Source organism: Bombina bombina, chromosome 7 (genome assembly GCF_027579735.1).
Source record: "Bombina bombina isolate aBomBom1 chromosome 7, aBomBom1.pri, whole genome shotgun sequence".
NCBI classification, from domain to species: domain Eukaryota; kingdom Metazoa; phylum Chordata; class Amphibia; order Anura; family Bombinatoridae; genus Bombina; species Bombina bombina.
In genome coordinates, this window is record NC_069505.1 from 56,688,916 (window position 1) to 56,706,366 (window position 17,451).

General features: G+C 39.8%; 1 protein-coding gene across 1 annotated transcript in view; it reads left to right on the plus strand.

Annotated features, from left to right (window-relative positions):
- LOC128665880 (inositol-trisphosphate 3-kinase B) overlaps positions 1-17,451 on the plus strand; it is a 310,718-nt gene that overhangs the window by 224,643 nt on the left and 68,624 nt on the right. Inside the window, exons 4-5 of the mRNA XM_053720127.1 lie at positions 8,567-8,780; positions 15,194-15,398. Coding sequence (XP_053576102.1) covers positions 8,567-8,780; positions 15,194-15,398 — 419 coding nt within the window. The remainder of the gene's footprint in view (positions 1-8,566; positions 8,781-15,193; positions 15,399-17,451) is intronic.

Below are 17,451 nucleotides of genomic sequence, written 5' to 3' on the forward strand. Positions count from 1 at the left end.
CTAAAGTTTTCATTCCTGCTTTTTCAAATAAAGAGACCAAGAGAATGAAGAAAAATTAATAATAGGAGCAAAATAGAAAGTTGCTTAAAATTTCTGCTCTATCTAAATCATGATTGTAAGCTTGAGAGCCTCTCCACCTGCAGGCCACTTTGTGTTTAAAGTGAACTACTACTGATTGTGCTCAAGGGCAGGGCATTCCTCTCCTTTTGTATAACTCAATTCTTGCTTCTACAACTGTACCCCAATACTGTACTTGTTTGTTTGTGTATGCAATGCATCCCTGTAATGTTTTATTAATACTTGTATAGGGCTGCGTAATCTGCTGGTGCTTTATAAATACCTGATGATAATAATAATGAAAGAGAAAAATTGGGTTTAGTATCCCTTTAAGGAATATATGACACCTGTATGAGCAGCTGCGGTTAGTAGGACATACGCAGCTCGTTTAGGATGGACACTCGGTTTATACTTCATGCAAGTATCTGTTTTTACCAGTTATGTGTATAATATGCATGTGTATGTAAATTACATTTTAACCATTTGAAGAAGACTTGAGTCGAGTCTCACTATAGGCTTCATTTAGAGCTATATGGAAAAAAAACAGCACTAACCAAAGTGTGTTTTTAGGAAAAGAGAGGTGCGCCTATTCAATGCTATTCTTAAAGTGAAAGTTATAATTATGATATTTTCTATTATTTCCTGTAAAGAATATATAATATAAAACAAAAATACAACACTAAAATTATATATATATATATATAAAAAAAAAATGATCAACAAATGAAATGAAATATAATAAATACTTATTGGATTCCTCGGTATTGATATACAGAAAAAGAAAAGTCCATGTATATTCAGTGTACTGAAAAGTCCCACAATTCTTAAGAAATTATATAGTGTAGATAGCCCCAGGAATCAGCAGCTCTCTCCAAAGTATACGTAGAAATGAAGCTTGGTCCTGGGAATGACAAAAGAGGGAAGAGGCGCTCTGGTGCAGATAAACCCAATAATGAGTGAGATTTCCAATAAAAGAGAAATACTAATACTCACAAAGGTGATTGCACTTCCAGTGCAATAATCCACAAGCCGAAACTTCTGAGCCGTTCGGCTGACTCTTTCTCTCCCGGTATGCTCCCGGCAACAATCAGGCCCCGGTATGCTCCCGGCGACAATCTGGCCCCTAAGAGAAATAAAGCATAGAACACCTTTGGTGCAGATAACCCTGACCAATATGGAACTACTATCAGAGGGTAGATGTGAATACTCACAAACTTGTGTGCACAATCAGTGCAATATCGAGCGGACCGAAACTTTATAAAGCCGTTCGGCTGACTTCCGAAAGAAATGTGGCTATTGCTCTCACAAGTCCAGTGGAAAAGAACAGTTCAAAGCAAGGTAGAACAATATAAAAACTTTTATTAAAATACTTAAAACTTCGCTACGCGTTTCTCGGCTGCTCGCCGTTTCATCAGGCTCATAAATTTAGTGAACTACCTTGCTGTCTTAAAAAGGCTGAGTTAACCAATGGGGATAGTTTGTGTATTACACACCCACCGTAACTCCCCCACCAATGGAGATGGTTTAAATGTTGCACACCCACCATAACATGTGTATTGATTGATTAGGTGCTACACCTCTTGCAAAAACTTTATAACTAACAAAGTTATATCTCAGCTGTCGATAACATACTATTACAGATATCAATATATACATATTCGTGACAACATCGAACAACATATTGCGGGTAAACATAAAGACTCAACTTATATCTGATGCACGACGTGTGCGCAATGATCTAAATTTTATACATAATATGTACAAATAAATGTCCTATAAATTCTAGGTTTCAGGGGATTAACCCTTCCTTATATAAGTATATGATCTGTGTACATAATACCCTCGCTGTGTTATTGATATGACACTTACATACATGATGCCGTGTATCATGCATCATACATGTATAGTTACTGCTTGTTAACATAATACATAAAGATGGTGATTAAATATTATGACATTCGTTGTAAATGCAATAAATCTCAATGTATTTCTAAGTATTTTGGATATTGTCCAATTTGGTTTAAGAGATAATAACATTCTATTATTTGAATCTAAACATTCTATATAATCCCAAATTACGGTTTCGAACCCTTTTTTAGGCCTAGATTTAGAGTTCGGCGGTAGCCGTCAAAACCAGCGTTAGAGGCTCCTAACGCTGGTTTTGGGCGCCCGCTGGTATTTGGAGTCAGTGATTAAAGGGTCTAACGCTCACTTTACAGCCGCGACTTTTCCATACCGCAGATCCCCCTACGCCATTTGCGTAGCCTATCTTTTCAATGGGATCTTTCTAACGCTGGTATTTAGAGTCGTTTCTGCAGTGAGCGTTAGAGCTCTAACGACAAGATTCCAGCCGCCTGAAAATAGCAGGAGTTAAGAGCTTTCTGGCTAACGCCGGTTTATAAAGCTCTTAACTACTGTACCCTAAAGTACACTAACACCCATAAACTACCTATGTACCCCTAAACCGAGGTCCCCCCACATCGCCGACACTCGATTAAAAATTTTAACCCCTAATCTGCCGACCGCCACCTACGTTATACTTATGTACCCCTAATCTGCTGCCCCTAACACCGCCGACCCCTGTATTATATCTATTAACCCCTAACTTGCCCCCCACAACGTCGCCGCAAGCTACTTAAAATAATTAACCCCTAATCTTCCGACCGCAAATCGCCGCCACCTACGTTATCCCTATGTACCCCTAATCTGCTACCCCTAACATCGCCGACCCCTATGATATATTTATTAACCCCTAATCTGCCCCCCACAACGTCGCCGACACCTACCTACACTTATTAACCCCTAATCTGCCGAGCGGACCTGAGCGCTACTATAATAAAGTTATTAACCCCTAATCCGCCTCACTAACCCTATCATAAATAGTATTAACCCCTAATCTGCCCTCCCTAACATCGCCGACACCTACCTTCAATTATTAACCCCTAATCTGCCGACCGGAGCTCACCGCTATTCTAATAAATGTATTAACCCCTAAAGCTAAGTCTAACCCTAACACTAACACCCCCCTAAGTTAAATATAATTTTTATCTAACGAAATAAATTAACTCTTATTAAATAAATAATTCCTATTTAAAGCTAAATACTTACCTGTAAAATAAATCCTAATATAGCTACAATATAAATTATAATTATATTATAGCTATTTTAGGATTAATATTTATTTTACAGGCAACTTTGTAATTATTTTAACCAGGTACAATAGCTATTAAATAGTTAAGAACTATTTAATAGTTACCTAGTTAAAATAATAACAAATTTACCTGTAAAATAAATCCTAACCTAAGATATAATTAAACCTAACACTACCCTATCAATAAAATAATTAAATAAACTACCTACAATTACCTACAATTAACCTAACACTACACTATCAATAAATTAATTAAACACAATTGCTACAAATAAATAAAATTAAATAAACTATCTAAAGTACAAAAAATAAAAAAGAACTAAGTTACAGAAAATAATAAAATATTTACAAAGATAAGAAAAATATTACAACAATTTTAAACTAATTACACCTACTCTAAGCCCCCTAATAAAATAACAAAGCCCCCCAAAATAAAAAATTCCCTACCCTATTCTAAAATACAAATATTACAAGCTCTTTTACCTTACCAGCCCTGAACAGGGCCCTTTGCGGGGCATGCCCCAAGAATTTCAGCTCTTTTGCCTGTAAAAAAAAACATACAATACCCCCCCCCCAACATTACAACCCACCACCCACATACCCCTAATCTAACCCAAACCCCCCTTAAATAAACCTAACACTACCCCCCTGATGATCTTCCTACCTTGTCTTCACCATGCCAGGTTCACCGATCCGTCCTGGCTCCAAGATCTTCATCCAACCCAAGCGGGGGCTAGACATCCACTGAAGAAGTCCAGAAGAGGGTCCAAAGTCTTCCTCCTATCCGGCAAGAAGAGGACATCCGGACCGGCAAACATCTTCTCCAAGCGGCATCTTCTATCTTCTTCCATCCGATGACGACCGGCTCCATCTTGAAGACCTCCAGCGCGGATCCATCCTCTTCTTCCGACGACTAGACGACGAATGACGGTTCCTTTAAGGGACGTCATCCAAGATGGCGTCCCTCGAATTCCGATTGGCTGATAGGATTCTATCAGCCAATCGGAATTAAGGTAGGAATTTTCTGATTGGCTGATGGAATCAGCCAATCAGAATATAGTTCAATCCGATTGGCTGATCCAATCAGCCAATCAGATTGAGCTCGCATTCTATTGGCTGTTCCGATCAGCCAATAGAATGCGAGCTCAATCTGATTGGCTGATTGGATCAGCCAATCGGATTGAACTTGATTCTGATTGGCTGATTCCATCAGCCAATCAGAAAATTCCTACCTTAATTCCGATTGGCTGATAGAATCCTATCAGCCAATCGGAATTCGAGGGACGCCATCTTGGATGACGTCCCTTAAAGGAACCGTCATTCGTCGTCTAGTCGTCGGAAGAAGAGGATGGATCCGCGCTGGAGGTCTTCAAGATGGAGCCGGTCGTCATCGGATGGAAGAAGATAGAAGATGCCGCTTGGAGAAGATGTTTGCCGGTCCGGATGTCCTCTTCTTGCCGGATAGGAGGAAGACTTTGGACCCTCTTCTGGACTTCTTCAGTGGATGTCTAGCCCCCGCTTGGGTTGGATGAAGATCTTGGAGCCAGGACGGATCGGTGAACCTGGCATGGTGAAGACAAGGTAGGAAGATCATCAGGGGGGTAGTGTTAGGTTTATTTAAGGGGGGTTTGGGTTAGATTAGGGGTATGTGGGTGGTGGGTTGTAATGTTGGGGGGGGGGGTATTGTATGTTTTTTTTTACAGGCAAAAGAGCTGAAATTCTTGGGGCATGCCCCGCAAAGGGCCCTGTTCAGGGCTGGTAAGGTAAAAGAGCTTGTAATATTTGTATTTTAGAATAGGGTAGGGAATTTTTTATTTTGGGGGGCTTTGTTATTTTATTAGGGGGCTTAGAGTAGGTGTAATTAGTTTAAAATTGTTGTAATATTTTTCTTATCTTTGTAAATATTTTATTATTTTCTGTAACTTAGTTCTTTTTTATTTTTTGTACTTTAGATAGTTTATTTAATTTTATTTATTTGTAGCAATTGTGTTTAATTAATTTATTGATAGTGTAGTGTTAGGTTAATTGTAGGTAATTGTAGGTAGTTTATTTAATTATTTTATTGATAGGGTAGTGTTAGGTTTAATTATATCTTAGGTTAGGATTTATTTTACAGGTAAATTTGTTATTATTTTAACTAGGTAACTATTAAATAGTTCTTAACTATTTAATAGCTATTGTACCTGGTTAAAATAATTACAAAGTTGCCTGTAAAATAAATATTAATCCTAAAATAGCTATAATATAATTATAATTTATATTGTAGCTATATTAGGATTTATTTTACAGGTAAGTATTTAGCTTTAAATAGGAATCATTTATTTAATAAGAGTTAATTTATTTCGTTAGATAAAAATTATATTTAACTTAGGGGGGTGTTAGTGTTAGGGTTAGACTTAGCTTTAGGGGTTAATACATTTATTAGAATAGCGGTGAGCTCCGGTCGGCAGATTAGGGGTTAATAATTGAAGGTAGGTGTCGGCGATGTTAGGGAGGGCAGATTAGGGGTTAATACTATTTATGATAGGGTTAGTGAGGCGGATTAGGGGTTAATAACTTTATTATAGTAGCGCTCAGGTCCGCTCGGCAGATTAGGGGTTAATAAGTGTAGGCAGGTGTCGGCGACGTTGTGGGGGGCAGATTAGGGGTTAATAAATATAACATAGGGGTCGGCGATGTTAGGGCAGCAGATTAGGGGTACATAGGGATAACGTAGGTGGCGGCGGTTTACGGAGCGGCAGATTAGGGGTTAAAAGTGTAATGCAGGGGTCAGCGATAGCGGGGGCGGAAGATTAGGAGTTAATAAGTGTAAGGTTAGGGGTGTTTAGACTCGGGGTACATGTTAGGGTGTTAGGTGCAGACGTAGGAAGTGTTTCCCCATAGGAAACAATGGGGCTGCGTTAGGAGCTGAACGCTGCTTTTTTGCAGGTGTTAGGTTTTTTTTCAGCTCAAACAGCCCCATTGTTTCCTATGGGAGAATCGTGCACGAGCACGTTTTTGATGCCGGCCGCGTCCGTAAGCAACTCTGGTATCGAGAGTTGCATTTGCGGTAAAAATGCTCTACGCTCCTTTTTTGGAGCCTAACGCAGCATTTGTTTGAACTCTCGATACCAGAGTTAAATTTATGGTGCGGCCAGAAAAAAACCCGCGGAGCGTTAACAGCCCTTTTACCGCCGAACTCTAAATCTAGGCCTTAGTGTTTTTAAATAAATTTATAGTGGCATTAGTAACCTTGTAATAATATAGTTCCTATAATACCTATACCATATGTGTTTCCTCTACGTGATGATATATCGAGGAGGATATATCCTAGATGTAGTGCTAATGTGAATCATGGTTATAGGGATATTAGTGTATGTGCCCTTAATGTTATAGGGATATTAGTGTATGTGCCCTTAATGTGGTGAATCTATAAGTAGCATTTTTCTAAGGGGAATACTGATTAATTCGAATATAAAGATGCTACTGGTGATAATTATAACTAGAAATTTCTAGTTATAATTATCACCAGTAGCATCTTTATATTCGAATTAATCAGTATTCCCCTTAGAAAAATGCTACTTATAGATTCACCACATTAAGGGCACATACACTAATATCCCTATAACATTAAGGGCACATACACTAATATCCCTATAACCATGATTCACATTAGCACTACATCTAGGATATATCCTCCTCGATATATCATCACGTAGAGGAAACACATATGGTATAGGTATTATAGGAACTATATTATTACAAGGTTACTAATGCCACTATAAATTTATTTAAAAACACTAAGGGTTCGAAACCGTAATTTGGGATTATATAGAATGTTTAGATTCAAATAATAGAATGTTATTATCTCTTAAACCAAATTGGACAATATCCAAAATACTTAGAAATACATTGAGATTTATTGCATTTACAACGAATGTCATAATATTTAATCACCATCTTTATGTATTATGTTAACAAGCAGTAACTATACATGTATGATGCATGATACACGGCATCATGTATGTAAGTGTCATATCAATAACACAGCGAGGGTATTATGTACACAGATCATATACTTATATAAGGAAGGGTTAATCCCCTGAAACCTAGAATTTATAGGACATTTATTTGTACATATTATGTATAAAATTTAGATCATTGCGCACACGTCGTGCATCAGATATAAGTTGAGTCTTTATGTTTACCCGCAATATGTTGTTCGATGTTGTCACGAATATGTATATATTGATATCTGTAATAGTATGTTATCGACAGCTGAGATATAACTTTGTTAGTTATAAAGTTTTTGCAAGAGGTGTAGCACCTAATCAATCAATACACATGTTATGGTGGGTGTGCAACATTTAAACCATCTCCATTGGTGGGGGAGTTACGGTGGGTGTGTAATACACAAACTATCCCCATTGGTTAACTCAGCCTTTTTAAGACAGCAAGGTAGTTCACTAAATTTATGAGCCTGATGAAACGGCGAGCAGCCGAGAAACGCGTAGCGAAGTTTTAAGTATTTTAATAAAAGTTTTTATATTGTTCTACCTTGCTTTGAACTGTTCTTTTCCACTGGACTTGTGAGAGCAATAGCCACATTTCTTTCGGAAGTCAGCCGAACGGCTTTATAAAGTTTCGGTCCGCTCGATATTGCACTGATTGTGCACACACGTTTGTGAGTATTCACATCTACCCTCTGATAGTAGTTCCATATTGGTCAGGGTTATCTGCACCAAAGGTGTTCTATGCTTTATTTCTCTTAGGGGCCAGATTGTCGCCGGGAGCATACCGGGGCCTGATTGTTGCCGGGAGCATACCGGGAGAGAAAGAGTCAGCCGAACGGCTCAGAAGTTTCGGCTTGTGGATTATTGCACTGGAAGTGCAATCACCTTTGTGAGTATTAGTATTTCTCTTTTATTGGAAATCTCACTCATTATTGGGTTTATCTGCACCAGAGCGCCTCTTCCCTCTTTTGTCATTCCCAGGACCAAGCTTCATTCATTTAGAGCTATCTGTTCTATCCTTTGTTTAGGTTAGGCACTGGATGATTCAGTTTGTGTTTATTAAAGGGACATGTTACCTAAAGACTAAATCACTTGAAAGATATCTGTAAGATATCCTTCCTTTTATACATAGAGATGATCATGTGATGTTTTCTAGTCAGCTTTTTTCAAATATGTTAAATTGCTTTCAAGTGATTCATCATTTTGGTATTTAAATAGAATGTAAGCTATTAGAACACTGTCTTTTCCATAGTTCAGTCCTTATGTATCTTTTAGTGTGAAAACAGGAAAAGAACAATTGTTTAAACAATTTATTTCTTGGCAGAACTTGTTTACAGAGATTTCTTTTTACTGATCTGTTTCCTAGGTAACTTTAAGGCAAGTGCACGTGGCAACATCTTGAAGAAGTATAGCCCAGTGGAAAATACCTGCCTGATAGCTCTTATGGATGATGCTCTGCGGTCATATGTCCCCACGTACCATGGACTAGTGGAGATTGAAGAACAGACCTACATCAAGATGGAAGATCTTCTAATGGGTCTGGAAGCTCCAAGTATCATGGATTGCAAGATGGGCGTCAGGTGAGGGTTCCTATTATAAACTCAGTTCAGATATCCTGTGGGGGTAACTCTTTAGTTATACTTTTATTTTGTAACATGTGGTTGATATAGAAACATGTATTTTGACGTCAGATAAGAACCATAGGTCCAACAATTATGCCCTAAATTTTCTAAAAGCTAATGTATTTATTTTATAGGATAGTCTTATTCTTATCCTAAACATTCTTGAAGTCACCTACAGTGTTTGTTCTTAACGCTTCCAATTGAAGTTTATGCCATAAATGAACCACCCTTTCTCCAACATAGGTGTGTCCGGTCCACGGCGTCATCCTTACTTGTGGGATATTCTCTTCCCCAACAGGAAATGGCAAAGAGCCCAGCAAAGCTGGTCACATGATCCCTCCTAGGCTCCGCCTTCCCCAGTCATTCTCTTTGCCGTTGTACAGGCAACATCTCCACGGAGATGGCTTAGAGTTTTTTAGTGTTTAACTGTAGTTTTTATTATTCAATCAAGAGTTTGTTATTTTAAAATAGTGCTGGTATGTACTATTTACTCTGAAACAGAAAAGAGATGAAGATTTCTGTTTGTAAGAGGAAAATGATTTTAGCAACCGTTACTAAAATCGATGGCTGTTCCACACAGGACTGTTGAGAGGAATTAACTTCAGTTGGGGGAACAGTGAGCAGACTTTTGCTGCTTGAGGTATGACACATTCTAACAAGACGATGTAATGCTGGAAGCTGTCATTTTCCCTATGGGATCCGGTAAGCCATTTTTATTACAGAAAGAAAAAAAGGGCTTCACAAGGGCTTTCTAAGACTGTAGACATTTTCTGGGCTAAATCGATTTATATTTTATACTCCATAGCCTTGAGGAATTATTTTAATCTTGGGAATTATGTAAAATAACCGGCAGGCACTGTATTGGACACCTTATTCTCTAGGGGCTTTCCCTAATCATAGGCAGAGTCTCATTTTCGCGCCTGTATTGCGCACTTGTTTTTGAGAAGCATGACATGCAGATGCATGTGTGAGGAGCTCTGATACATAGAAAAGACTTTCTGAAGGCGTCATTTGGTATCGTATTCCCCTTTGGGCTTGGTTGGGTCTCAGCAAAGCAGATACCAGGGACTGTAAAGGGGTTAAATATAAAAACGGCTCCGGTTCCGTTATTTTAAGGGTTAAAGCTTCCAAATTTGGTGTGCAATACTTTTAAGGCTTTAAGACACTGTGGTGAAATTTTGGTGAATTTTGAACAATTCCTTCATACTTTTTCGCAATTGCAGTAATAAAGTGTGTTCAGTTTAAAATTTAAAGTGACAGTAACGGTTTATTTTAAAACGTTTTTTGTACTTTGTTATCAAGTTTTTGCCTGTTTAACATGTCTGAACTACCAGATAGACTGTGTTCTGAATGTGGGGAAGCCAAGGTTCCTTCTCATTTAAATAGATGTGATTTATGTGACACAAAATTTAGAGAAAATGATGCCCAAGATGATTCCTCAAGTGAGGGGAGTAAGCATGGTACTGCATCATCCCCTCCTTCGTCTACACCAGTCTTGCCCACACAGGAGGCCCGTAGTACATCTAGCGCGCCAATACTCCTTACTATGCAACAATTAACGGCTGTAATGGATAATTCTATCAAAAACATTTTAGCCAAAATGCCCACTTATCAGCGAAAGCGCGACTGCTCTGTTTTAGAAAATACTGAAGAGCATGAGGACGCTGATGATATTGGTTCTGAAGGGCCCCTACACCAGTCTGAGGGGGCCAGGGAGGTTTTGTCTGAGGGAGAAATTTCAGATTCAGGGAAAATTTCTCAACAAGCTGAACCTGATGTGATTACATTTAAATTTAAATTGGAACATCTCCGCGCTCTGCTTAAGGAGGTGTTATCCACTCTGGATGATTGTGAGAATTTGGTCATTCCAGAGAAACTATGTAAAATGGACAAGTTCCTAGAGGTCCCGGGGCCCCCCGAAGCTTTTCCTATACCCAAGCGGGTGGCGGACATTGTAAATAAAGAATGGGAAAGGCCCGGTATACCTTTCGTCCCTCCCCCCATATTTAAAAAATTGTTTCCTATGGTCGACCCCAGAAAGGACTTATGGCAGACAGTCCCCAAGGTCGAGGGGGCGGTTTCTACTCTAAACAAACGCACCACTATACCCATAGAAGATAGTTGTGCTTTCAAAGATCCTATGGATAAAAAATTAGAAGGTTTGCTTAAAAAGATGTTTGTTCAGCAAGGTTACCTTCTACAACCAATTTCATGCATTGTTCCTGTCACTACAGCCGCGTGTTTCTGGTTCGATGAGCTAGAAAAGGCGATCAATAATAATTCTTCTTCTTATGAGGAGATTATGGACAGAATTCGTGCTCTCAAATTGGCTAATTCTTTCACCCTAGACGCCACTTTGCAATTGGCTAGGTTAGCGGCGAAAAATTCTGGTTTTGCTATTGTGGCGCGCAGAGCGCTTTGGTTAAAATCTTGGTCAGCGGATGCGTCTTCCAAGAACAAATTGCTTAACATTCCTTTCAAGGGGAAAACGCTGTTTGGCCCTGACTTGAAAGAGATTATCTCTGATATCACTGGGGGCAAGGGCCTCGCCCTTCCTCAGGATAGGTCTTTCAAGGCCAAAAATAAACCTAATTTTCGTCCCTTTCGCAGAAACGGACCAGCCCCAAGTGCTACGTCCTCTAAGCAAGAGGGTAATACTTCTCAAGCCAAGCCAGCCTGGAGACCAATGCAAGGCTGGAACAAAGGAAAGCAGGCCAAGAAACCTGCCACTGCTACCAAGACAGCATGAGATGTTGGCCCCCGATCCGGGACCGGATCTGGTGGGGGGCAGACTCTCTCTCTTCGCTCAGGCTTGGGCAAGAGATGTTCTGGATCCTTGGGCGCTAGAAATAGTCTCCCAAGGTTATCTTCTGGAATTCAAGGGGCTTCCCCCAAGGGGGAGGTTCCACAGGTCTCAATTGTCTTCAGACCACATAAAAAAACAGGCATTCTTACATTGTGTAGAAGACCTGTTAAAAATGGGAGTGATTCATCCTGTTCCATTAGGAGAACAAGGGATGGGGTTCTACTCCAATCTGTTCGTAGTTCCCAAAAAAGAGGGAACATTCAGACCAATCTTAGATCTCAAGATCCTAAACAAGTTTCTCAAGGTTCCATCGTTCAAAATGGAAACCATTCGAACTATTCTTCCTTCCATCCAGGAAGGTCAATTCATGACCACGGTGGATTTAAAGGATGCGTATCTACATATTCCTATCCACAAGGAACATCATCGGTTCCTAAGGTTCGCATTCCTGGACAAGCATTACCAGTTTGTGGCACTTCCGTTCGGATTAGCCACTGCTCCAAGGATTTTCACAAAGGTACTAGGGTCCCTTCTAGCGGTGCTAAGACCAAGGGGCATTGCAGTAGTACCTTACTTGGACGACATTCTGATTCAAGCGTCGTCCCTTCCTCAAGCAAAGGCTCACACGGACATTGTCCTGGCCTTTCTCAGATCTCACGGGTGGAAAGTGAACGTAGAAAAAAGTTCTCTGTCTCCGTCAACAAGGGTTCCCTTCTTGGGAACAATAATAGACTCCTTAGAAATGAGGATTTTTCTGACAGAGGCCAGAAAATCAAAACTTCTGAACTCTTGTCAAATACTTCATTCTGTTCCTCTTCCTTCCATAGCGCAGTGCATGGAAGTAATAGGTTTGATGGTAGCGGCAATGGACATAGTTCCTTTTGCGCGCATTCATCTAAGACCATTACAACTGTGCATGCTCAGTCAGTGGAATGGGGACTATACAGACTTGTCTCCGACGATACAAGTAAATCAGAGGACCAGAGATTCACTCCGTTGGTGGCTGTCCCTGGACAACCTGTCACAGGGGGTGAGCTTCCGCAGACCAGAGTGGGTCATTGTCACGACCGACGCCAGTCTGGTGGGCTGGGGCGCGGTCTGGGGACCCCTGAAAGCTCAGGGTCTTTGGTCTCGGGAAGAATCTCTTCTACCGATAAATATTCTGGAACTGAGAGCGATACTCAATGCTCTCAAGGCTTGGCCTCAGCTAGCAAAGGCCAAGTTCATACGGTTTCAATCAGACAACATGACGACTGTTGCGTACATCAACCATCAGGGGGGAACAAGGAGTTCCCTGGCGATGGAAGAAGTGACCAAAATCATTCAATGGGCGGAGACTCACTCCTGCCACTTGTCTGCAATCCACATCCCAGGAGTGGAAAATTGGAAAGCGGATTTTCTGAGTCGTCAGACATTTCATCCGGGGGAGTGGGAACTCCATCCGGAAATCTTTGCCCAAATCACTCAATTGTGGGGCATTCCAGACATGGATCTGATGGCCTCTCGTCAGAACTTCAAGGTTCCTTGCTACGGGTCCAGATCCAGGGATCCCAAGGCGACTCTAGTAGATGCACTAGTAGCACCTTGGACCTTCAAACTAGCTTATGTATTCCCGCCGTTTCCTCTCATCCCCAGGCTGGTAGCCAGGATCAATCAGGAGAGAGCATCGGTGATCTTGATAGCTCCTGCGTGGCCACGCAGGACTTGGTATGTAGACCTGGTGAATATGTCATCGGCTCCACCATGGAAGCTACCTTTGAGATGAGACCTTCTTGTTCAAGGTCCGTTCGAACATCCGAATCTGGTCTCACTCCAACTGACTGCTTGGAGATTGAACGCTTGATCTTATCAAAGCGAGGGTTCTCAGATTCTGTCATTGATACTCTTGTTCAGGCCAGAAAGCCTGTAACTAGAAAAATTTACCACAAAATATGGAAAAAATATATCTGTTGGTGTGAATCTAAAGGATTCCCTTGGGACAAGGTAAAAATTCCTAAGATTCTATCCTTCCTTCAAGAAGGTTTGGAGAAAGGATTATCTGCTAGTTCCTTGAAGGGACAGATTTCTGCCTTGTCTGTGTTACTTCACAAAAAACTGGCAGCTGTGCCAGATGTTCAAGCCTTTGTTCAGGCTCTGGTTAGAATCAAGCCTGTTTACAAACCTTTGACTCCTCCTTGGAGTCTCAATTTAGTTCTTTCAGTTCTTCAGGGGGTTCCGTTTGAACCCTTACATTCCGTTGATATTAAGTTATTATCTTGGAAAGTTTTGTTTTTGGTTGCAATTTCTTCTGCTAGAAGAGTTTCTGAATTATCTGCTCTGCAGTGTTCTCCTCCTTATCTGGTGTTCCATGCAGATAAGGTGGTTTTACGTACTAAACCTGGTTTTCTTCCAAAAGTTGTTTCTAACAAAAACATTAACCAGGAGATAGTCGTGCCTTCTTTGTGTCCGAATCCAGTTTCAAAGAAGGAACGTTTGTTGCACAATTTGGATGTTGTTCGTGCTCTAAAATTCTATTTAGATGCTACAAAGGATTTTAGACAAACATCTTCCTTGTTTGTTGTTTATTCTGGTAAAAGGAGAGGTCAAAAAGCAACTTCTACCTCTCTCTCTTTTTGGATTAAAAGCATCATCAGATTGGCTTACGAGACTGCCGGACGGCAGCCTCCTGAAAGAATCACAGCTCATTCCACTAGGGCTGTGGCTTCCACATGGGCCTTCAAGAACGAGGCTTCTGTTGATCAGATATGTAAGGCAGCGACTTGGTCTTCACTGCACACTTTTACTAAATTTTACAAGTTTGATACTTTTGCTTCTTCTGAGGCTATTTTTGGGAGAAAGGTTTTGCAAGCCGTGGTGCCTTCCATCTAGGTGACCTGATTTGCTCCCTCCCTTCATCCGTGTCCTAAAGCTTTGGTATTGGTTCCCACAAGTAAGGATGACGCCGTGGACCGGACACACCTATGTTGGAGAAAACAGAATTTATGTTTACCTGATAAATTACTTTCTCCAACGGTGTGTCCGGTCCACGGCCCGCCCTGGTTTTTTAATCAGGTCTGATAATTTATTTTCTTTAACTACAGTCACCACGGTATCATATGGTTTCTCCTATGCAAATATTCCTCCTTTACGTCGGTCGAATGACTGGGGAAGGCGGAGCCTAGGAGGGATCATGTGACCAGCTTTGCTGGGCTCTTTGCCATTTCCTGTTGGGGAAGAGAATATCCCACAAGTAAGGATGACGCCGTGGACCGGACACACCGTTGGAGAAAGTAATTTATCAGGTAAACATAAATTCTGTTTTCTGTGAAGAAGCTCTTCCTCAAATTACTCCCGAACTTACTACCCTTCAACTTGAGGTCATGACCCCTTGTTCTTGTGTTCGTTACTCTTTATGTTAAAAATACTTACAGCCTCAGCTTTTTTAAGCCCCTCCTCTCCAATGGGGTCATAATAGTATGTTTAACCTCACTCTTTAAAGGACAAAGCTCTCTTTTATACGTCCCTTTATTGGCGAAAGTCTGTAAAGCTTCATATAACTAAGCAATATAAGTATTTCCTCTTCAAGGACTTACCTGGAGGAGGAATTAGCAAAGGCGATGCTGAAACCCACACCACGTAAGGACATGTATAACAAGATGGTGAGTGTGGATCCATCAGCGCCCACCCAGGAGGAGCACGCACAGAAAGCGGTCACCAAACCACGCTACATGCAATGGCGAGAAACCGTGAGCTCCACTGCTACAATGGGATTTCGGATCGAGGGAGTCACAGTGAGTCACAAGGGCTTTGTAAAGCAAGGTCAAAACATACAACATTTTCAAGATTAACATTATTTATGGTTACATGAGGTTGCCATGTTTCTTTTATACCTGTAAAGAATCTTCATAGAATCTTCTATTCAGATACAACAATTATATCACAAAGGTAGAATATATTAATGATTTGGGCATTAAAGTGATGGTAAACTCCATGTTTGATCCTCATTTCAACTTAATCTATGTGCCCCAATAACCTCACATACACAAGTTTACTTTATAATGTATATTAGAATTTTTTTAGGTCATCTTCAATTACAAACCCCTGTTGCCCCCCCGCGGTAGCATATATATATATATATATTTTGTCATATGATTTGCGCAATCAATGAGATTGTGTTGATTCGCTTACTTCTATGAGAGCCATATGTTAAGAAGTTCAAGCGCGCAGAGGCTCTGACATGTAAAGCGGGTGGTATCACAATACATAGTAACATAGAAGATGAGGTTGAAAAAAGATAGAAGTCCACAGAGTTTAACCTATACAAATCTATATACTTACAAAAAAGCTCCAGTTAAACTTAAATTAATCCCATTAAAGTAGGTGACCCATTTAACACAAATAATCATATCACTGTTTCTAGCCAGAATTGTATCCAAACCATTTTTAAATGTATCTAAGGTATTGGCATTCACTACCTCCTTAGGTAATGAGTTCCACAATTGTATTGCTCTTACAGTGAAAAAACTTTCTGTTGCAGGAGATTAAATCTCCTTATCTCTTGTCACAAACAATCTTCTTGGAATAAACAGAGCTTCTGCCATCTTTGTATATCTCTGTATACATGTCACTTGAGTGCTTTGTGAATACTTTGAGGGGGCGGAGTGAACTAGAGCTGCAGGAAAAATATAAAAACGTAAAAGTAAATAGAAATGTACAAATATTTCATAGCGGTTATAATCTTGAAAGTATACAGAGTGTGAATATACTATTCTAACTACCCGGTGTTTACCATCACTTTAAAAACTAATCATGCATATGAAAAAACACTATTTACACATACTAAAATGTTTTTACATAAAGCTATTTATTTTGTTCTTAAACTAAAAGAAAAAAGCATGTTTGTGCAATACTAGTCCTGAGGATAGAATCTCACTGGCTGGTAAGCAAAACTCCCACAGCTTTATTGGCTGACAGTGACACATCCCACAAGCATAAAAACGTGTTTTTTTGTTTTTCTGAGTGTAGGACCATTTGTTGTGCAAAGAAGATAAAGCTGTAGTGTATTTAAAAATGTCTAAAAGGAGCATAGAATGTATAACCTTAAAGGGACACTGAACCCACATTTTTTCTTTCGTGATTCAGATAGAGCATGAAATTTTAAGCAACTTTCTAATTTACTCCTATTATCAAATTTTCTTTATTCTCTTGGTATCTTTATTTAAAATGCAAGAATGTAAAGTTTAGATGCGGCCCATTTTTGATGAACAACCTGAGTTGTCCTTGCTGATTGGTGGATAAATTCATCCACCAATAAAAAAGTGCTGTCCAGAGTTCTGAACCATGAAAAAAAGCTTAGATGCCTTCTTTTTCAAATAAAGATAGCAAGAGAACGAAGAAAAAATGATAATAGGAGTAAATTAGAAAGTTGCTTAAAATTGCTGCTCTATCTGAATCATGAAAGAAAAAAATAGGGTTCAGTGTCCCATAAAAAAAATAATGATTCAGATAGAATCTACATTTTTAAACAACTTTTCAGTTTATTTTGTATTATCAATTTTACTTCATTCTCTTGGTATCCTTTATTGAAGGAACAGCAAAGCAGTACCGTGAGCTAGCTGAACAGTGCAGTCACCAATAAGCAGCTAACTCTCAGCAAATGAGTCTATCTAGGTCTGCTTTTCAATAAAGAAAACCAACAGAACGAAGCAAATTAGATAACATAAGTAAATAGGAAAGTTGTTTAAAAGTAAATGCTCTATCACACTGGTTTTCAAACCTCTCCTCAGCCTCTCTAACAGGCCAGATTTTGAGGATATCTGAACTAGAGCACAGGTGAAAATAATC